The 22,723-nt window shown below is 42.2% G+C and overlaps 1 protein-coding gene across 3 annotated transcripts in view; it reads right to left on the bottom strand.

Moving 5' to 3' along the window:
* TBC1D23 (TBC1 domain family member 23) overlaps positions 1–22,723 on the bottom strand; it is a 1,631,981-nt gene that overhangs the window by 1,549,342 nt on the left and 59,916 nt on the right. For all 3 annotated transcript variants that reach the window (XM_069637239.1, XM_069637242.1, XM_069637241.1), the window contains exon 2: positions 10,609–10,720. In XM_069637239.1, the coding sequence (XP_069493340.1) occupies positions 10,609–10,720 (112 nt within the window). The remainder of the gene's footprint in view (positions 1–10,608; positions 10,721–22,723) is intronic.

Here is a 22,723-nt window from a genome sequence, read left to right as displayed (position 1 = left end):
ATTATTACTACAGGAAGACTAACAATTAGTAACATCATAATTAATACATAAAGTTCAATAGAATGACTCGATTTATAAAGTAACAGCATTGTTACATCAAGTTAAACTTCAAATTAATAATTAAAATGCAAACCTAAACCTATTAAAACATTATTGCTACAAATACTAACATTCTGCAACATCATCATAATGAATACATAAGGTACAATAAAACATTCTACAACATCATAATTAATACATATGGTTTAATGAAATGGCTCAACTTACATCAAGTTAAAATCCAAATTAATATTTAAGATATAACGCTTTTTTCCGTCAACATTATTTCGTTCTTACTTGTGATCAAGTTTCAGTGTATCTTATTGCTGCTAACCTTACTGATGCATACTTGGTGCAAATGATATGCTGCCATAAAGATTCTGAAGATATAATTCAGAAATCCTTAAAACATTTTTTTTTAGATGTTGCTCCCGTATTTGGTTGAGCATGGAGCATTCTGTAAATAGGTGTCTTAAAGTCTCCTGTTGATTAGTATTTTTGCAAAATCGACAGATGTTTTCATCTATGTTGATCAATCTGCATTTGGCCAAAACATCAAGTATGGGCCACAGGTTATATCTAAGCCGCACAATTGCACTGCTATGAAGAGGTGAGGGAGTTTTTGTCAGTTAACCAGCCAACACGCGATATCTTTTATTTCAAATGGGTTTGTTTTTAAAGCCGCAATATTTTGAGCATATCTGTAAAGTTTTGATCCAGTCTGCTTGATATAATTTAACTTTTGCATGTGTAGGATTATTTAGTAGGAGATCTAGTGTTCTGTCCGCACTCACCAATACATTAAGAGTGGTAATTTTCCACGTGGCAGGAAATGTATGGGTAGAATTGACCATATATGCACCTAGTATGCCTAATAAGGTATTTGAGTTTGATGTTAATAAGCATTTTCTTAAAAGGGAACATAGCTTCCAGGCATATATAGCATCAAGTGCAGTCAAAACCAGTTCAAAACAAATCATCGCAACTAGTACGCAATGCGGGAGATTAAGAATCCAGTGCCACAACTTGCCTTGCAGATTTTGCCAGTATGTATTCTCGACGATTCTTTTGGTCTCTGACCCATACCGGAGTGGGCACTACTTTTAGGCTATACTAAGTCAGAGATGAACACCTGAGAATTTGCCATACTTGCCATGGATGATTTTGGCCTGAAATATCGCTGTAGTGAGTTTGTTCTTAATGTCCAGAAAATACTGCTCATCGCCGATCTGATCGTTTATCTTAATGCCTAAATAAGAATAGTGATTAACTATTTGCAGGGGTATATCCAGATAAGATTTTTGCATCATTCTGGGGGAAGGGCAGTGCACGATTTTTGTTTTTTCTAAGTTGATTTGAAAATGATTTTTCTTTTTTGCGTACAAGGCTAGCGTATCTAATAGTTTCTGTAAACCGCTGGGTGTTTTAAACAACAGCACTAGGTCGTCTGCGTACAACCACCATGATATTTATTGCGATCCTAGCTGGGGGGCATCAGCAATGACTTTTTCTTGAGGTCTAAAATGATGAAGTTAAAGGCCAAAATGCAACCCTGCTTTAGTCCTCTGTGTGTGGAAATTGGGGCAGATAGCAACCCATCCAAAGTGAGTCTCACTTGTATTGAGGTTTCAGTATTTAGTGTCCTAATTAAGGCAATGATAGATTTAGGGCAGCTCGCTTTCTGCAATTTATTTAAGAGCATTGGGCGCAAGATGGAATCAAAAGCGACTCGGAAGTCTATAAATACTAAAAATGGGGGCTTTTTTTAGGACAGACAAGGCGATTTGAATGCAGTCAATTTTATTAAATGAATGGCCGTGCCCCTTCCAGCCACAAAACCTGTTTGGAGGGGTCACGATTGTCAGATTTGTTTAGCCATTCGTTAAGATCTCTTAGTATGAACCATGCAAAAATCATCCCTGGGGCGTCCAACAAGACAATAGGCATGTAGTTCACTGGGTTCTCTCGATCACTCTTTTTATAGATCGGAATTATTAATGAGCGTTTCCAGGACTTTGGTACACAATTGGTTTGAATAATACGATCAAATATAGTAAAGGTCCAGGTCTGGGGATGTTCAAACATTGCGTTGCTTAGTCCATCAGGACCCGGCGCTCTAGATCGACTACATTTCTGAATATAATACGGATATCCTCCTCAGTGATTTCTATATGGAATGTGTTCAATGTTTTATCTAAAGGTTGATCTGTTCTGTTTGGCAGGGAGCATAGAAGTTTGTAAAGTGCTCTACCCATTGCTGTTCAGAGATTCTGTTAACCTGGAGGGCAGTTTGCCCAGTCACAGTGCGTTGCTTAAGCAAGGCCCATGTCTGCGCCACATTTTTTGTTGCAATTGCTTTTAACATGGCGTCTCCATCAGTTTGGAATAGATCAGCTTTGTACGCTCTAAGCCAGTTTTTGTATTTTCTTTTTAAAGATTTTAGCACCTCCTCTCTCTTTCAAAAAGCTAGGAGACGGGCTAGTTACTTTTCTCATCGGAATTGTGTTTTTCAGGCTTTTAATTGAGGATCGAATGTGTGCTTATTTGTGCAGTTTATTTTTTTTCGACAGCGATGGGGAATGTCATAAATTGTTGTAAAATTGTTGTGTATTGTTCACCTAAGAGATTGCTATTTTTAATCACTGCATTTAGCATTTGTCCAAGACGCCCATTTAACATAGTTCGCTTTGGTTTGTTCCACCTAAATCTGTTTCTTCCTCCATTAAGTATTAACGGAGAGTTACGCTTAGCTACAGAGCTGGTAGTCAGGTTGAGTTCCATGACCATTTTACAGACAACACGTCATGGTCACTGGAATTTTGTTTAATTATTTTGAAATCCTCTAATTCTGCAAATAAGTTGCTGTCTAGATAGATCGAGTCAATGGTTGATTCTTCCGTACCCCTTCTCCAGGTACTATTGGAGGGCAGGTCACCAGATAAAGAGCCATTGACCATTCTCATGTTTCTTTGATCCATGAAAAAAATACATCGATCACCTAGAGGGTTTGTCACAGTAGTCCCCTCCACTAACCCATGAAGGTTCAAGTCTCCCAATAATATGGTATTTGTAATCTCCGTAGATTGAGATATAAGGTTGAATATCATTTGTAGATCTTTGAATAATCTGTTGGGAGTGATGCATACTGGATCCCAGTATACACTGATCAATGCTATTGTTGTTGACATTATTTGAATTTTAACTGCTTGAATGTAATGATTTGGGGTCAACCATCGTTCTAATGCTATCCCAGAACTTAATTTGACAGTCACTATTAAACCTGACAGTGGGCTGCCTTTATTTGCCAGTTTTGCCGGTAATAGAGTTACTTGATGGTCATTCCAAAGAGGGGTCTATAATAACCAAGTTTCTTGTAGTGCAATTATATAAAAAGTATTTAATAAGTTATCCGAGTTGGCCATTCAATGGGAGTGCCCTTGTGTATACCAGCTGACCAAATGCAATTGGACAAAGGGTTGTTTATTGAATTGTTATGGCTGCAAAGCACAACAACAGAAAGTCTTGTTGTTTGGATGATTACTGCTTCGGGGTTGTGATGATCCACCCGCCACTTCTAAACTTTTTTTTTAACATTTTTTTTAACAGGATCGTTATGGGATTTTTGGTCGCTTTCAAATTCATGGAGGGATTGGCGGAGGCAGCGTGTGCAATCACAAAACCCAGATCAAAGATTTCCATTCTAGCTTTCCATATCATGTTCAAGATTACCCCAGACTTAATCCATAATCTTGTAACTGTTAGATCATTTTCATCTAGAAATTCTACTTGGTGTATGTCAATTGATGTGATGTCTTCTTAACTCGGAATATCATCAAAGATGCATAAACGCTTGTTTTATTGAGATCATACTTGTGGTATGGGCCGTGTCAGCACTTCATTATGAGCTGATGGAGCTTGGAAGAGTGTGAATCTGCTCGCTCCAGTGTTATTGACAGATTATTTTGTTCTGGTTGCCTCTACACAGAGGGAGATATAGGCATTTTCCGCTCAACAAAACATGTTAACATTTTAGGGCTTGTTTACAGTAAATGCCATAGGAGGCTCCCTGATTCTTCATTTGCTGCAGAATTTTCAGATTTTCTGCACAATGGTGTGTTGCTTATGTTGGGTTTCCAAGTAGGTGTTTACCACTTTCTGAATTACCAAACCCCTTTGCTCATAGGTAGTAAGGCGAGACTCCGCTTCTATGGGCAGCATTGGTATCGTGGTCTTAGAATTAAATTTTGTTCAGGTGGGCTGTTGGACAACTTCTGGGTTACGTCCATTTTGGTGCTTTTCTACAGCTTTGATTAACTTATCCACAGGAGGGTAAGCCGTTATTGGAACTTCCTTAGCTGTTACTTTGTTTTTTTTTTGTTAGAGAGATTTTAGTGTATTTCTTAACTAGAGTAGTTGATGCCAGTACACTTGCTTTTGAGGGTAGATTAATGGCTTTTATGAAATGTTTCGCTGTTGAATTTGAAGCCTGATGCATCGCATTCCAATTTTTTGTTTTCTTAATTTGTGAATCGTTTTTCTTCAATTTATTATTTTGTATATTTTTATCAACTGCAAAAATGGTGTATGTCTTTTTACTCAATTTCGTGGACGACACAGGCACCTCTGGCCTTATTGTTAGTTGTTTTGGAGGGGTCGATGATATATTAAGGTCCTCCTCTTCAATAGGTTTAATGATTTTATCAAAGGAGGGTAGAACCCACTTCTTAGAATTGGATGTTTTACGGGGCGCTGCAATCTCAAGATCAGTCGCAGGGTGCATGCCTTGCGGTACCCTCAGAGTTGAGGGTGTTAGTGGATGAAGAGGAAATTCAGTGATGTCAGAAGCTTTTAGCCTTCGGATGGTGTCCCTTTTCAGCAATTCAGTAATGAGGTCTGATTACATGTTAAATTTATGCTCAAGTGTTTCAGACAGCTTTGTTACGGAAATAAGCGCTGTATTCATAGCAGTCAGCATGATGTCTATCAGCGGTGTTGTAGATAGAGCTGACTTTGGAAAGGGAAGGGTCAGAGTTTGAGTGGTTTTTGTGGTATAGAATGGGAACAAGAAATTGATATAGCTGAGGAATTATGTAAAGAGGTTTCGAACATAATCGGTGACTGAGATAGACTATTACTATGCTCTTCTGATAGAGCTACGGGGTTGACTGATTTCACACTGTTATCAGTCTCGTTCTCAACTGCCACAGCTTTAGGGGTTAAGGGCCTTAGACTGCTTTGCTCATCAACAATTTTTGGTCGCGATTAGATGTAACCAGCGGTAACGGCTTACCCAATTGTGGGGGCTGTCCAGTTTCACTGCTGTGCTTTGCGGCAACTGGGATTAACTTATTGACCGGCTTGTCTAAAGTAATTATAGAGCAGCTCTGATCTACATTTGTATTGCTCTCATAGGATGATCAAGCTGGGTATCAGTAAAGCCTGCAGCAACGAGCTAGTCAGTAATCACAAATGGGAGTTTTTGTGCTGTGTGGCATTGCAATTCGGTATTAACAGTAAATTGGGGGCTGCTTATCTCTACCTCTGGTAGTGTTGTTTCAGATACGCCCGTTTTACAGAATTGTCCGATATCGGGTTTTTCTTTTTCTGTAACATTCCAGGATTAGGGATAGTCACTTTTTTCAACAATATCGGAGTCTGTACTTGTCTTTGGGGCGTTCGCCTCAATTGTAAGGAGACATTCGATATCTCAGATGCGGGCGGCATATTCGTTTTCAGAGAGTATTGGAGGGAAGGCATGCTCATTAACTTACGTGGTGTACTAATTAAGGTGGGGGAGCTCTTACCGTCACTAGATAAGATTTTGAATGAGCCGGAGAAAGAATTGAAGTATCCCAATCGGCTACCAGAATTCGCAGGACGCCTTTATGCTGGTTTACAGCTATTCCGGGAGGTTATCGCTCGCCGCAGGCCACACAGCCAAGCAGCTAAGCGGTACTTCACTGGTACTTCCCACTGGCGTGCACGTCCTGGTGATTTTATGAATTCTGGGTAGTTGGTGGGCGGGGCTTAGAAATGACAGCCACAAGCAGGTAAAATAGCTATAGTAATCTACGAGAAACACAGAAAACATATAGCATTAAATATTATATAAGTTGCCGTGCAGCACAAAGCGTCCCAAATTGGATAGTGAAGCACAAAAATAGGAATTCCTTGAACAGAACTCCAGCGGCTAAGCGGTACTTCACCGGTACTGCGGCGTTGTGATTTTATAAAATTCTGGGTAGTTGGTGACCGGGGCATAGTAATGACCACCACAAACAGGTAAAATAGCGATAGTAATCACAAAAATGGGATTTCCTTGAACAGAACTCCAGCGACTAAGCAGTACTCCACTGGTACTTCCCACTGGTGTGCACGGCCTGGTGATTTTATGGAGTCTGGGTAGTTGGTGGGCGGGGCTTAGTAATGACAGCCACAAACATGTAAAATAGCGATAGTAATCATCTCTTTATTCCCCACATCTATATGGCAACAAACATGGCGAATACGCCGCTCGAGTTACGGAGATGATCAGTTTTCTCAATACTAATCCTCAAAGCTATTCCTGTTATGTCACAAAGTCAACAACTCCATATTTATTTCACCCCTCCAAGAGAAATACTGCAATGGCAACCATTTTCTGAGGTCGAACTACTCATGCACTTTCCACTAAAGTGCATTTCCTGGCGTACTGCCACAAAGGCTTCTAGGTTATGCAATCTGTGGAGCAGTGACCTTTTACAAGAGGGAGTTGAGTGATTTCACATCCAGGGTTATTATTTTGATTGTCGTCATAGTCTAATCTTATTTGTGATCCTGGTTTCTGCGCTATAAAAAAATGTTCCTGCCAAAGGTCCAATAACAAGCAAAATGAAAGTGTCCCTTTGTATAGATGAAAAGGACCAGAATGCAATTATCATTTACTATCAATGAACTTGTGCTCGGCCCTTCACTCCCTTCTTCCACTCATTTATTTTCCTACAAAGCTCACCTCACCCCATAATTCAGCACATAGGATTCACTTTTGAGTAGTAATACACAAAGTTTGAAACTGGGTTCACTGCCCCAGTCCCTTTGTCTGACTGAGCCCTCAGCACGCCATAAAATAAAACACTATCAATCATCACACTCCACCTACCTCCCTCCCCACAACTAGCAGCCACAGGAGTTTAATTTCACCCATTTGATCTCCACCCACCTTCCGCCGAGGTGCACACAGGCCCCAAACACAAATAAAACACTGTCCATGACTTGTAAGCCATTGGGTCTAGCTACTCAAAAAAATACACATAAGGAACAAACTAAGAGCAAAGCAGAGTGTAGGGTAAACAGTGCTGTTACCCCAACAAGGGGCAGAGAGGGGGGCAAAAATTGCGACAGTGAGGGTCAGAGATAATTGTCAACTGGGCTCCCCAGGCAGTCCAATTTCTCAGGCTTCACTTGTTTGATATGGTATTTTCTGTGTTGAAGGTCTTGCTTCAGCAGGATTTCATACCATTTTGAACAGCTTGTGTTTTGCCCCTCGAAATTGTATTTTAGTATTTCAAACCTTCAGCATGACCTCTCTTTATGCAAAAAGTGTGCATGTTGATAAAGACTTTCTGGGAGGAAGCCTTTGATTCACTTAACCTGCAAGTACATTCTGTGTGCAATGAAGGACGCGGTACAAATCATCCGAGTATCCATGTGATAAAGTCATACATATAAACTTCTATAATGGCATCTGCTACTTCTACTGTTATTTTTCTGATTCAGGTATTTCGGTGCCCTTCACTTCTTATACTGAGCTTAAAGTGTGGCAACTTTTAAGGAAGGTACATCATCATGCCCCCGATACACACATTTTGACAGTGTCAACCCTCTTAAAAAAGGAATGTACTCTCCTACACAGGTATTAGAACTCTGTGGCAACGCACTCATCCTGGGAGCAAGGTGACGCAGAGCAAGAGAAGTTCTCATCCCAGGACTGCGCTTAGAAACCTCTTCAGTATTAAGCGTGTTATAAAAAAACAATTATATTAATTTCACTATGCTCTTGGTGAGGTCCATCTTAAAAAGAATAGCTCTTTTTTAATCCCCTGAATCCCAGACAGAAGAATGTAGCCAGTCAAACATTTTGTCCCTTACTAGGTTCTGCCACTATGGTACCAGACACAGGACCTGGACGGTAGTTTGTCCCCAAATAGACTTGCACTTGCATCAGATCTTTAATGTTTGCCGACCCAGTATCTTTTGCCTTGGGATGTGACATTTTAGGGATGTGTGCATTCTGCATAGGGACGCTGAATTTGCTTCTGCCTAAACCTTTTTCTGTCAAACAAGGGGAACATGTTATTTAAGAGAAGCAAAAGAAACCTCTTGGAGATCTGTTCCGATAATTTTTAGGTTTCAAACTGTATTTGAAATCTTATAGCACGTAGTGCCCCTGCTGATGACACGTGTTTCGGCTAGAGGTAGCCTTTTTCAAATCAGGGCAAAATCATATTTCTTGAGGTGTCGTTACAAATTCCTATGGTAGTACATCATGGATCTGATCCCATTATTCACGTAAGAGAAGTTCTCAATCACACACGTCGGCTCCTGTCTCTTACGTGAATAATGGGATCAGACCCATGAAACCTAAAAATTACTGTCGCAGATCTCCAGGAGTTTTCTTTTGCTTTTCTGTTGGATGTGGCAGGATTTTGGTTTTTCTACGCCAAACTCCATTGAGACGCGACACACTGTTTATTTGAACGTCCAACACAACTATGCATTTTGTAAATCAAATGGCTATTTAAGGAGTCGCCAGCTAGACCAACCTCAAGAAAAGCCAAACTTTGTGTAATTTTTCATGTTATTTAAGCGGATGAATAGCAACTTTGGGGGCGCTGGATCCACTAAAAGGCTCACCAGAAGACACTGCAGAGGACTTGATGACCGTAAATCTTGAGTCCCCCACCCCCCAATTCAAAATCATGCTGGTCATGATCCAGCTGCAGGTGCAAGGAGGCAGGGACACCCAGACAACCGCTCCCCACCTATGTTGCTCTTCAGCTCTATAAAGTTAGACCACTGCAAAGTATCCCAATGCATGGGACCAGATGACACAGAACCGTTCAACGCATCCCGACATGGAAGGCTCGTAGGGGGAGGTGCCTGGGGGGGGGGGGGGAATGAGCTTGAATTGTACAACACCAAGAGAACACCTGCGCACCAGCAAGCTTTAGTGTGTTTTTCCTATGGCGTTAGCCCAGTTCATGCCAAACTCAAGAATGTAAGTGATTTGGCCGCGGTAGAAACTACTGTGGCCGAAACGTTTGCATGAGAAAGTGGCGAACTACCAAAAGTTTGCCCCCTTCTCATGCGAACACACATACATACTCACACCCACAACACAACCATAACACCCCCCACCCACACCCTCAGCACATCCCCACCTACACCCCCAACATAAACAAACACCACTTACCTTCATCTTCACACTGGGTTCCTGATCGGGAACCGGTGCCACATGGTCCATTTCTTTGTTTTTTTTTTTAATGGAAGGCTGCAGGGGTGTCACCCGCAACCCCCGCTCACTATACCATGACAACACCGCAGCCCCCGTTTTTTTTTTTTACAATGCTACCACCAAAGGTTCGAAATTTTGGTGATTGAACCTTTGGTGGTAGCATTTTTAGAACTTTTGGTCATTGCGACCATTTTTTGTCGGTCAAATCGGCCTTTACCAAAGTCAACCTCAGTTTCCCAGATCTTCATACATCAAGTTTTAGTTGTACGAGGATCCAGAGGTGCCATCTTGTAACAGGCACACAGAGGTGGGTTGGGTTGTGGGATGGAGGAGGGACATCCAAATTAGATGGGGAACAACCCAACCACTCCAAAGGAGAGAAGGAACACTCCAGTAGTTTTCCTCACATTAAGCTTCCCCACCTGGCTCCATTCCTGCTTGGAGCACGGACACATACTCACACATCATGAAGCCTTTTCCTAGTTATCCAGAGCACAGGAGCGTGAGCATCTGTGCTGGTTGTGCAAAAGCCCACACAAAGTCCCAACCTGTGTGCCAAACACTCAAGCAAGAGCAGGCGAAGATCCTTCTGTCAATGGCTGACATGCGACACTACTCGGAGCAGTGCCAGCTATCTTTGCAGCAGTGCCACATTGCACGTCTGTAGGAATGATCCCCTCGGATATTTAATTAAAGGATGCAGCGGCACATCCATGTGGGCACTGGGGGCTATCGCTAGGCAGATGGGAGTTTACTTCCGCAGGAGCTACTTTCAGCGATGAGAGGAAGTGAGGCTCACTGCATTTAGGGACATGAAAGGTAGCAAAGCTTGGCTGCAGAAGAGCTACACTATTATTGTACACTATCTGGCCATGTTTCTACCTCTCAGATGCTAAAGGAAATAATCTTCCTTTGGTTGAAAGAAGTTCAACCAAAAAAAAGCCAAAAGAGTGGTAGGACACAGTTTCCAACAAGGACTGAATAGACAACAGTCAAAAGTTAACTCCCATATCCCCATTCATGTGTCGCAAATTCCTGAACTAGAACAAAAACACACCACATTTCTGTAGGCTTACCTTCCATACTTTGGCTCGGAGTTCAGTAGGCAGTGGCCCCCCTTGAATAATGTTTCGAACGGTTTCAAGATCACAGCCTCCTGCTTCCAGAGCTTCTGCAAGGTCCATTTCCCTAAGAGAATAAGCTTGAATTCAATCGCTGGTATTTAAGCACACCTTAGGAAAAGAACAAGCGGTCTACTTCCCCCTTATCCCTAGTAACCCATCAATTTCTGGTTTTAGACAGGAGTCTTCACAATTGTTATTTAGATTTTCATCAAGCACAAAGAACATTTTAGAAGAGATCTCAGTATTTTGTTACGATCACAAAATCATGTTTATTAAATGGTATCTATTTTACTTTGAGAAAATAAGCCAAAATGAAAAGGAAATGGTAGGACAATAAGATGAAATTTGGGTGATTATTAAGGTTCGTACTATCATCTCAGAGTATTGCACTCAACGCAAATTCTCATAATTGCAGGGTATCGAGCAGAGCAAAAACATGGAGTGGTTCACCAATGAGTACTTTGACGATTGGAAGAAATCAGGAGGCATTAAGAGTACTGACAGAGTACGAAAACTTGCTCAGATTTGGCCTATCCATGGTAAGGAGTGGCAAGCAAAAGTACATTATTACACGATTTTAGGAGTTTCTTTGCTCATGCAAGCAGCAAGGAGCACACTGAAATGCAACTATAAGAGGTAATGGCTCCTCTAAGTTCCCAAACACCCACTTTCCTTCTTATAAAAACATTACCACCCATGTGTAAGTTCAAAAATCACAAAATGTCTGGAAGGCGGAATCCGCAATCAGATGTAGTCCAACATAATGTTTTTGAAATGATCAAGCATTTTTTTATGTAACATGAAGGGGCTGTACAAAATCTTCAAATCTAAATGACACATTTGGATGCCTTCTGAATGCCTCACACATTTACACATTACATTGCACACATTAATACAAATGTCAGCTCAAACAAACTCCTGGATTCATTTTTAAACTTACTGCGTTAAAGTAGGTGTTAAAGTCTAGAACTATTAGGAGGCTTGACTGGCTTCTAAAGTGCTAATGAAGATTTAACTGCATCAACAGTTAGTATTTTCAACTGCAAATTGCCGAATCACAAAACATGATGCAATCCATAAGTTATGTTATTGTAAGCTTAATTACAATTTAAGCACTTTATAAAAAGAAATTGCATTTTAAATCCTTAAACAATGAAATGCCACTCTGCAAGCCTTCAATCCAATTTTCTTTGCTGTGCAGTATCTAAAAATAAAAAACGTGTGATGTGCAGTCCAGCCCAGCCCATATGCATACAAAAGTCAGGTCATGTTCATAAGCTGACTTCATGAAGCCTCAGCTATTTTTTTTCCCTGAAGAGTTCTCTGGTTTATTTTCTATCACCAAATTGTGTTTATTAATGGTATCTATTTTGCATTGATAAAAGAAACGAAAAAGACACAACAATTGTAGTGCAGGGAAGACTCATGCTATAAGTTCATCTTGGGGCCAACCGTTAGCGTTAGCACAAGTGAATATGGGGTTCTTGCCTCCCAATTCTAAAAAAAAAAAAAAAAAAAAAAAATATTCTTAGGAGAGTCCTTCAGGGCCCAGGGCATCCAAGTGACCTGTGTACCTCTATGTGCAGTTATTTCAGAATATTATCAAACAGTAAGACGCTTAGCGCATCAAGAAGCCAGAACATAGCAACATTATTACACCAATAGAATTATATGAGGTTTAATGAGATCATCCAATACACATCACAATCCGAACAAGCTACACCTCCGTTGTGACATCAGAAAAATTCACTCAGGACTCATCCTGACAGTAGTCAAGCCGTTGTCAGAGGTCATAGACTGCACCCGGCTTCTTGGTTGCGGAGTGTACAGCTGATGCTTTACATCAGTTAATCAATGCTATTAGTCATAAAATGATGTATTAATGCAGACAAATAGCAAACAGCCTATGGGGTGTGTGGTACCCCATTACCTTACAAAATAAACTGTAAAGGCTTGACAAGTCAGTCTTGCCGATGCAGCTGGCAGATTGGGCTATTGCCCTGCGGAGAGCCCAAAGGTAGAATGCCCCAACCATGAATTAAAAATCCCTGTCCCTGGGCAGCAGTGCAGAGGGCTGTTGTCCTGTTTTTCGTTGCCACTGCCCCTTCCTGAAATCTGCAATCTGAAACCCGAGAACTCTGCTGCGATTTGTCAAATGAAGCAGTGTTGCTCGGCACTGCCCGGCCTGAATTGGTCCTATTGAGTTCAAGTACTTACTTGCTGTTCTGCTTGCAATCGGCCATATCAATCAACCTAAAATTAGATTTGCAACCTACCCTTCTGGCAATGGTTGATCACTCTCTTTGGGCGTGAGTTTATCCTTGTGAAATGACTCTTATTTCTATTAAATGTTATTGATTAATGTGCATTTTAATCCTGAAAAAAAAAATGTTCAAAAGAAAATTTAACAAAAGAAAAAGGGAGCCCACTAGGGGGCGCGGAAGGCAATGGCTGCCCAACGTGTTGCTCCTCCAGGCGGGCGGGAATAGATGAAATAGAGCAGTTCCAGACTGCGATTCACAGTGTCACTGCTGGTATGGAACCATAAAAGACTGGAGAGGCAGTTGGAGCCGCCAAATGCGACCGTGTCCGCGGCGGAACCTAGTAAAAATCAATTAGGAAGGACCCCGCTCGACGGCCTGGCCAAGAGCAACGACCTCCATAGAGCGGGAACCCAGGAGATGTGGGGGAAGGGCACCACACCCCACATCAACACGGAGATCAACACGGGCCATAGCCCCAAGAGGAGGCCCAAACAACCACTGACAGAGGGCAAAATACAAAATGCAGCATGGCCGAGGGAAGGGCATGCAGTGCTATGCGGCCGAAGGGCATGCAGTGCTATGCGGCCGCAGCTCCGCAGTACAGACGCACAGAAAGGAAAAGAGTAAGAGGGTACTCCAGAGGCAGGTCCGAGCCATCAAGGAGAGACGGGCCGACCTAGAGGGATCCCGAGACACCAGGCACTTCGGGGGGCTCCGCTGGCACCAATCTGTCTCAGAGAGCCAGGGTAGGAAGGAGCAAAAGACACCGCCAACACAGGGTTCTAGGGAGCAACCACCCGGCGCCGAGGTGACCCAAGCACTGACAGGTGACAGAAGAGGGGCCAGGAAGAAAGGACAATGCATCGCTCCACGCGCATACTAAAGGTGAGGCTGCCTGGGGGCCCCAATACTCTGGATACACAGCAGAAACCGGCGAGGGGAGAAGCTGGTTGTGGTTTGAAACATACGTTGATTGATTGTCAAAACATTTCCTATGCACCGTACCTTAGTTTTCCTCACTTTTACACATGCGAAATCAAGCAGCTGCGCGTGGCCATCTTGTGCTAATCTTATCTGTTGCTGCATCGCCCTAAGGTGAACTGCCAGATTGGACCCTGTGGACATTCAATATTTATCCAGAGAACATCTGTGAGCACTGCAAGTCAACTTGTGATGGTGCTAATTGAGAACATCTGTGAGCACTGGAAGTTGATTGCGCTACCTGTTCTCCTGCTACCAAATACCCTGCTTGCTGAATATAATTGTTAGTCAGGGTAAGGACAGATCACCCAATCATCTCTTTTTGAGCTCTAAATTTCTAACTATTTAGAACGAATGTACCCAGTAGTGTAATGTTCATTCATCTCATTGCCTTTATGATTGTCTTCTGTTTAATTTGTTCTGTTCTCGATATATAGCAAATGTCATCAGTGTCAATTGGGATAGAATTGCATCCTTCGCGGACCAGGTCTATAAGCACGTTTCCCTTTGATGCATGAAAGTACATTCAACGGACAAGTAACACGTTACGATTTGCGTCCCATCAATCAATTCGGTATGAAGGTTATCCTAGTGTATATTCGACTACGCTACACAGGTTTTGCTTCTGTGACCAAAACAAACATTGCATAGAAAACTTTGATATAATTCCATCTTTCTCACGCATTCATGTAAAACATTTTTGTAACTATGTGTACTTTTTCTTTTTTTTTTTTTACAGATTTTTCCAAGAATGCCTGCTTGTATGGTGTACGGTTGCCGGTCTAAGACCCATGACAAACCTAAGGGCACAATAAAGCATACATTCCCGAGGAATATAGATCTAATAAGAGAATGGGTCAGATATTGTGGATTTCCGCCGGGCGAAATTGAAAGAAGAGCCCAGGATGCCTTGGGGGACTTGAGGGCCAATCGATTCCGCATCTATACACTAAAAAGAATCTACTCAGAACATCTCGTAAATTGCTTCCAAATGCAATTCCAACTCTATTAATGCACATGCGGAACCAGGTGAGTTCCGGATGATGAATTCGCTGCAGGCCTTGGAGTACTGAACAGTTAACTACATGAACGGATTGGTGCTTTCGGTGTAAATGTTTCCAACTATAATTTTGCATATTTACCAGATTGTATTACTTTATAACTATACCCCATTTTGCTGCACATCTGTCCCTGTTTTAGGAGCATCATAGAAACTAATTATGTACATTGAAAACTATGCCATAGTGCCCTTCGAAATAAGCATAAACTTTTCATAATCAGTTGCTTCACATGTCAATTCTTTTAGGTGAGCATATTGACTGAAGCACAGACCCTCGCTAGTGACGACATCACCGACACGTCCAGTATACCAATGGTGAGCCATACAGACTTGCAGAAGTTCATTTTATTGAGAGTTGGATCTTCCCACATATCTAATGCAAATCTAATTTTCCCTTTTACCACTTCGTGACAATCCACTGAAAATGAAGGAGCAAGATTCTGCATCCATTTCTTTTCCAGAGTCAACTACAACTTTGAGCGCCTATCAGGTAGTTTTATATCGCTTTTCGATTACGCTAATGCATTATGCATGGAATTTTAAATGATATGAAATAGTTTACGTAACCTGTCATTTGTTTACATAATGTTTCATTTATGGGTTTCTATTTACATGTACAATTGTCTGCATCCTATTGTCTCTGTTCAATTTCACTGTTTTCATCCATACTAAAACAAGTACAGTGTTACAAGGGGATGCTGGTACTTCAACTGCAATTACATCATCCTTTGGAGTTGGTCCAGAGTATGAGGTATGCGTAATGACAGTTCCCTTGAATGAAAGAAAGTAAATCCTACATCGGATACTATTAGACAGTGACATTCACATAAACGTGCAGTGTTTCAACTTTTATCATTTCAGTTCTAATGTTCCAATTTGTACCATAATGCAGAATACAATACAAAATGTTTGAGTGCAACATTACAATCAGTAGGTTTTGCACGGTGATCTCTGATCGAGTACACTTCCAATCAATCGAATGAAATTCAAAATGTCGTTTTTGACTAAATGACGTACACAGTTTACGAGGTTATGTATGTATGTAAGCAATGTGTGCGATGAAAGACAGTTCAAATATGATTGACTTTTGTTATTTTTATGAATATTCTATTCAAGGAATGTATACAAGGTCAGGAATTTGAAGAGGAGGCACATGAATCACAGGTGGTGGATCGGCTTGCTGGTGCCGTCGTTACATTGAAGAGCATGGTTTCACAGAAAATCAAGTAAACAAGGGTAACTTAACAACAATTTTGTTTACTAAAAGTGTTTTGGGTTGGTGTTGTCTTCATAACATGTTTTTATTATCTAAAGTGCTATATACTGTATGTTGGATTTACATTGAACATGTTTTTACAACCCATCTCCGAGAGGCCCAGAAGGAAAAGAAGTATAAAGACACAGACAACAAATGAAACCAAAGATGCTGCTTGCCAAACAGATTTCACCTTGGAGCAACTATTAGTTGAGGCGCAGCGTTGTCCAGTCAATAAGCAGACTCGAAATGCTTATGCCCAATGGCCAGAAAATGAATTGAATGTGACCGGTGAAGCAAACAAAGTGTTGTTGGACCATTGCTACAATGTGAGAACTCGACAAGAGGAAGATGAAACTGAATATAAAGAAGATGCTTTTGAATTACTCATTGACCACTTCACACAATCTACACCTGCAAAAAAAGGTCCAACCAATAAACAATCGACATTGATGGTTTCTCCAATTCGTGTGCAAATAACGCAAGCGGAACTAACAGAGACTGAAGCTTCTACGCAACTAACCTAGGAACTTGCCAAAGATCTCGACTACAGTGTGTCCAGTTTGGCTGATATGTCCACAACAGCCGAGTCACAAACCACATTCATGCAGGATGATCGTCTAATAAAGGAGCACAAATACATTGTATTCGACAGCTGCCTGGTAGAGGTTATATTGATGCTGATGCTGAAATGTGTCCATCCAGTGAGGGGGAAAATATGCAGGGAGCCATTGGTGAATGTGACTCGTGTTTCACAAGCTACCTGTACCCAACTCCATGGTACATTTTCATGGTCCGCTCAACCGATGCTGGGCAAAGTGCGAGCTGAAAATCTACTGTGTGCAGCAGCTTTACTTTTCAGTGGCTCTACTTTTAGTAAGTTGTCCAGTTTCTGTCAATTTGTTGGACTTGAGTTCCTTTCTAAAAAACAGTCCTACAAACAACAAAGAGAATTTTTATTCCCCGCTATTAGTCAAGCCTAGAAAATTGAACAAATGTCTATTGAAAGGACATACTGTGGCACACGGTTCAGGCTAGCTGGTGATGGACAGTGTGACAGCCCCAGATTTTCAGCAAAGTACTGCACATACCACTTTCAGGACATGAAAACTAAAAGAATTGTGAGTATGGTGGTCGTGCAGGTGTCCGAATGTAAATCCTCAGTGGCCATGGAGAAACATGGTTTTATAAAATCCATGGAAGATCTCCAATCGAGGGGACTGCAAAAAGACCTCATAGCCACCGACAGACAATAGCCAAGGCCATGCAAGAGCAGTTTCCAAACATTCGCCATCAATTTGATATATGGCATGTTGCCAAATCAATCAAAAAAATCACATCGGCTGGTTAAAAAATAAAAATTAAAAAAAAGGGTTCTGAAAATATTTTATAGTGGTCCCAGTCTTTCAGCAACCATCTTTGGTGGAGCTCCAAAACAATGAAGAAGTGGTTGGTTCCATCTTCACCTCCACACAAAGCTCTTGAGAAGATCGTGTTTGATAAAACTTCTTCTAGAGACCTGAAGGGACTCACAGAATTATGTCACACCGGAGGCATTCCACAACACGTGCCTAATGTACAGGCCCAAGAGATTGCATTTTGGCATAGACGGGATGCAATATCGAAAATTACTAGCGATATTAGCGCATAACGAGAACATGGGGAGACAACAATCGAGAACGGCAAGAAACTTTAGGATGCTTCGTTACACAATGGCCTTTGTAAAAAGAAGCAAAAAATGGGTGGTCAAGCCAATATACCAGGAAATGGAATTCGATTTTGTGAAAGGTCTCACTTTGACTGTGTTGGACATGCATACTCATGGAATCGCTCATGATTTTGTTCCTAGGAAACATACATTGCCACAAAACATTGCAAGAGTGCCCTGTCCACCGAAAGCAGACCTCGTAGAACAGTTAAATTCCCGGTACAAATGATTAGCAGCGATGTACATGTCCAACAATGTTTATACATTGTACATGACCAATGGAAATCTATTTAACTTGAATATGAAAGCTATTAAAAGTATAAAGAAGTATTAAGCGTCCAAATTGTCTTTTCAAATGTATCCTCTTTGTCAATTTCTTTTTGCAAGAAGTGCCTGTTGGAGGATGCCATACAGTGTAACTCTGTGCATTCCCCCTTCCCACTTTCGGCGAGCTCTTGTGCGTCCTTCACTGATCAGGCGGGGGGGTCAGATGGATATCAGCATGAAAGCACGTGTCCAAATAGCTGAATAAATACGCGTCCCACTAAGGAATGAGACCTAGGCTAGATAAACTTGGCATGCAAGTACTACTGACTGTAAGCAAAACAAAACATGAAAGAGGGCTGTTGTTGTGAAATAGGTGCATTCTGATCTATATTTTTTATGGGGGCATGTGTTAGGGGTCGCTGCTATTGGATGTCTTATCAGAAGGGCTGACCTTTGATTTGCGGCCTTTGGAGTCTTACGATTTCAAACACTTTGGGAATAGGTGTTAGTGTTACCAAACTCCCGATTAGGTATATGGGAGGTGAAGTTGAGGTGGTGCAGCGGTAGGGTCTGGGGACCAGATGCGTTCAAAGGGAACAAGGGTCATGGTTAAAGGGGACCGCTACCTGCCGCTACCTGGCAGGAAGGGGTTGGAGATAGCATGAGTCCGTCAGCAGAGACGGATTGTGCACTAGGGTTGGAGCAGAGCTTGGTCTGACATTCTCGAATTAGCACATTTTGTCAGGGCTTAAGACTCGCTACTTGCAAAAATGAATAGCTGCATTGCCATGAGAACAGGAGACGGGCTGAGCTGAGAGGTGGCTGGGCGCTGGGAGAGTGAGCAGTGGGGCAGAGGGCCTCGAAAAATAAGGCATATGAAAGTAAACAAAATGAGGTTCAAAGTATACACATTAGCACAGCGTTAATACACTTATATGAAACATGGGTGATGCAAATAGGAACAGGAGGGGTGGAGGCGTCTCCCACCTTAGCTTAGAGTCATTTGACCGGTATGAGAATGGTTCAGGGGGGCGGGATATTCCGCCTCTACTCAAAAATTTGTTAGTGCACGGGAAGTTCAGTGGAGATGGAAGGGCACTTTTTATGACTTGTGAGTGTCTCAAGTTATCAGCAGAGCACATTCCTCCTCGAAAGCAGGGTGCACGCAGATTAGACAATGGGGAGGACACTAACTGGAACTGTTTTCATAAAATAAGTAAAGCACTATAAATTTCGAAGAGTAAAAAGTATTCACGATCACGCGGCATTGATTTTCGAAATATTTTCTAAAAACAATGTTTTTCGAAAATATTCCAAATGCCACGTTGGTCTGCAGGGCTAATCGCTACCATGGGAGTGAAGGTCACCGTGTGTGATTTTTGCTTGTGAGCTGTGCACACCCACGCATCCTACACAGTATGTTTTTTGATTTGTGGCTTTCCTTCACCCAAAGCAAACTTAGTATAGGCACTCCACAGAAGGGTCGATTGTTTTTCGTCCTTGGAAGAATGAATGAAAGGAGCTGTGTAATGCCTTCAAATATATTAAGGTTAACCATTCCAAAACTGGACAAAGGAACATGTAATTTCATTTCATGAAAATTCGTTGATCTGAACGGACACACTGCGTTACGCCGAGAGAATGGAAATGCCGATTATTATGTACGTTTTACTGTAGACGACTTTATACACAAACGAGTCAAGGTTTCATTTTCTGACCAGTATTGCTGGCTTACATTGTAATGGGTTGTTGTTTGTGGCATATTGCAACGACATGCAAAAACAACCTGTGAGTACTTGTCTTTGTCCCGGGCATATAGGCAGTCCAGTAGCGAAATGCATGTTGTCCACGTCTGGGTTCCCCCAGGTTCCACCAATGCCAAATTCGACGCTAATATTCTGTTAAAATGCCGTCTGTGTTCTTCGAATTCTCCCGTCAGCTTCTGCATGCGCATCCCATTGCGAGCTAAACATACTCGATAGCACTAACCTCTCAAGCACATTGTAGACTCCAACTTTCCACAATGTTTTCTCTGTGTTTCCATTGCTTCACGTTTGTGTTCATCATTAGTTTTCACACGGTGCAGAATTAATGGTTAAATTGATAAATTAGAATAAAGAACGGCTAATGACACACATTTCTGTTATGCTTTCTACACGCAGTCACATCCTGCCATTCTGTGAATGTCATCTTTTCCAGATACCAATTGATGGCTACTTCAGCAGGCAGTTGCAGATTCACCTAAATTGCTGTATTTCTATCACGCTGTTGTGGGACGATCACCCCAGGCCGATATGCCCTTTTGCGTTATCAGCAACAAGGAGCAACCTGATATCGTTTACGGCGGTCTAGCAACAAGCTCATGCGGAAGCCTTGCAATTCACTGTGCGTCCAGTGCGCTTCTTATACTCAAAGGAACACCGTGTGACTAACGATAAAGATTTGTGGATCGAAGCAAAGAAAGAAATTTCAAATTTGGTTGAATATGGAAATCGGCGGATGTTCTCAGAGCGTTCATTGTGAAATAAAAGCTCATTATAAATTGCAGAGTATTGCGGTTTCCGTTAGAAATTGTGTTTTGTATTCAGAATTGGGACACGCTGTGCTGTGAGAGGATGTGTGTTGATATTCCGGGTTCTGCGTCAATTGTCAAGACGTAGGTGATGACTGGGCGCATTTGGCTACGCTGCACAGTAACGTCATGGAGATAGGCGGAGAATATCGCTAGGAATGGGGATGTCAGCTTCAGGGGCGGGGATATGATTTAGTGCCACGAGGGCACTTGAACTTAGGGCGATGGATAAACGGATAAGATTAGCAGAAGACGGCCGTGCCCGGCTGCCTGATTTCGCATGTGAAAAAGGAGGAAAACTAATTTACGGTGCATAGGAAATGTTTTTACAATCGATCAACCTATGCTTAAAACCACATGCCCGAACGCTCGAGACAATAATATTTTTGAGCGCATTATTCCTTTAAGGGAAGAGGAGCTCACATTGAAAATCGATGGTCTAGAAAACGGAGCGTAGGACCAACCTGTGAATAGTGGGCCTTGAAGAAGCTGACGGGGAGACCCCGGCCCAGGTCGAGAGGAAAGTGCAGGACATTGTCAACCTCCTCTATCAGACAGAAGGAGGGAAGGCGGTACAAATCGAAAGAGCTCAGAGGGAGAGCATTCAGCAGGGTCCCACGTTCGGTGGTACTGGAATTCCTACACTACAAAGAGAAGACGGGCATCCTCTTCAAGGCGTAACAAGAACAAGAGGTCCAGTACCAAGGCTCCAAGGTTAGAATATACCAAGACCTATCGGGCCTCACACTGGGACACAGGAGAGAATGCAGGCCGCTTACTACATGGCTCCCTGAAAATTGAATATGATATCGGTGGGGATACCCCTTTGCGCTCTCATTCGAGGTACAAGGAGAAGAATATAGAGTCACCACAGCAGCGGAAGCTAAACAAATCCTGCAGCACCTGACAGAAAACACAGAGACAAGAACCCTCAATGGCCCACAGGGGACACACTCCCCAAGATCAACACAAATGGACTCACATCCCCAAAGACGCGAAAGAAGCAAGGAAATACATTAAATTAAACTCCCCTTCACCAATGAAGCCGCCGTAACTCCGAAAATGACACTGAACCAGCCGGCACAAAAAGGGCAAACCAACAACAAAATAATCAGGACAAGCAAAGGAACAGAAGATTAGAAACCCGGCAATGGGGGAATTCCCGCCCTGGTGGCCCTCAGTTGAAGGAGGGTGTCTCCTTATAAGGTACCTCATTACAGGTACTTAGATGTTTAAGAATTGTTTAGTTCTGTTACCGTTCACTGGGGGGGGGGGGAATCAGGGGCACAGATGGGTTCGAGAAGAGGGGGAACAAGAATGAGGGAGAAACATGTGTTGAGGAACAAGGGTCTTACTGTTAACGAGAAGAAGTGGCCCTAGAATGGAAGGAAAACTAGGAGAAAAGAAGGGAAGCAGCCTCCTAAGGGTTGGAACATTAAATGTCAAGGGCTTGAACTCGCCCAACAAAAGATCCCTAATAATATGCGAATTTGAGAGAGCTGCGCTCGACATCCTCTTTATCCAAGAGATTTGACTAAAAAACGGAGAAGAGAGGCCCCTGAGAGGGAAAGGGGCGGGACAGACCTACTGGGCCTCAGCTACTCAGTTATGACAGCAGTGCTTCCACAGAGGACTACACTTGGGTATAAACCTCTGGCATATTATAGTGAGATTCTAGACCCAGTTATGAGAGGACACTTTCCTTGCAAACAATTGCTTGCAGCAGCCGCGTTCACCATTGAGAAGTCTACATGCATTGTGATGGGGTGTTCTATGACGACGTTTGTTGAGCATGCATGGTTTGCTGTTTTGGAGAAACCCAAGGGTACACCGACAACTCAGAGGGCTTCTGCGTATGAGGTAGTTATATCGAATCCAGCAATTAAAATAGTCAGGTGTAAAATAGTGAATGCCACGTTCGGAGCCGAACCTGTGACAGCGGATGAGCAAGTGCATGATT

Source organism: Ambystoma mexicanum, chromosome 7p (genome assembly GCF_040938575.1).
Source record: "Ambystoma mexicanum isolate Mex_15411 chromosome 7p, UKY_AmexF1_1, whole genome shotgun sequence".
NCBI lineage: Eukaryota > Metazoa > Chordata > Amphibia > Caudata > Ambystomatidae > Ambystoma > Ambystoma mexicanum.
Note: the sequence above shows the minus strand (reverse complement) of the source record. Positions and strands in the feature narration are given on the sequence as shown.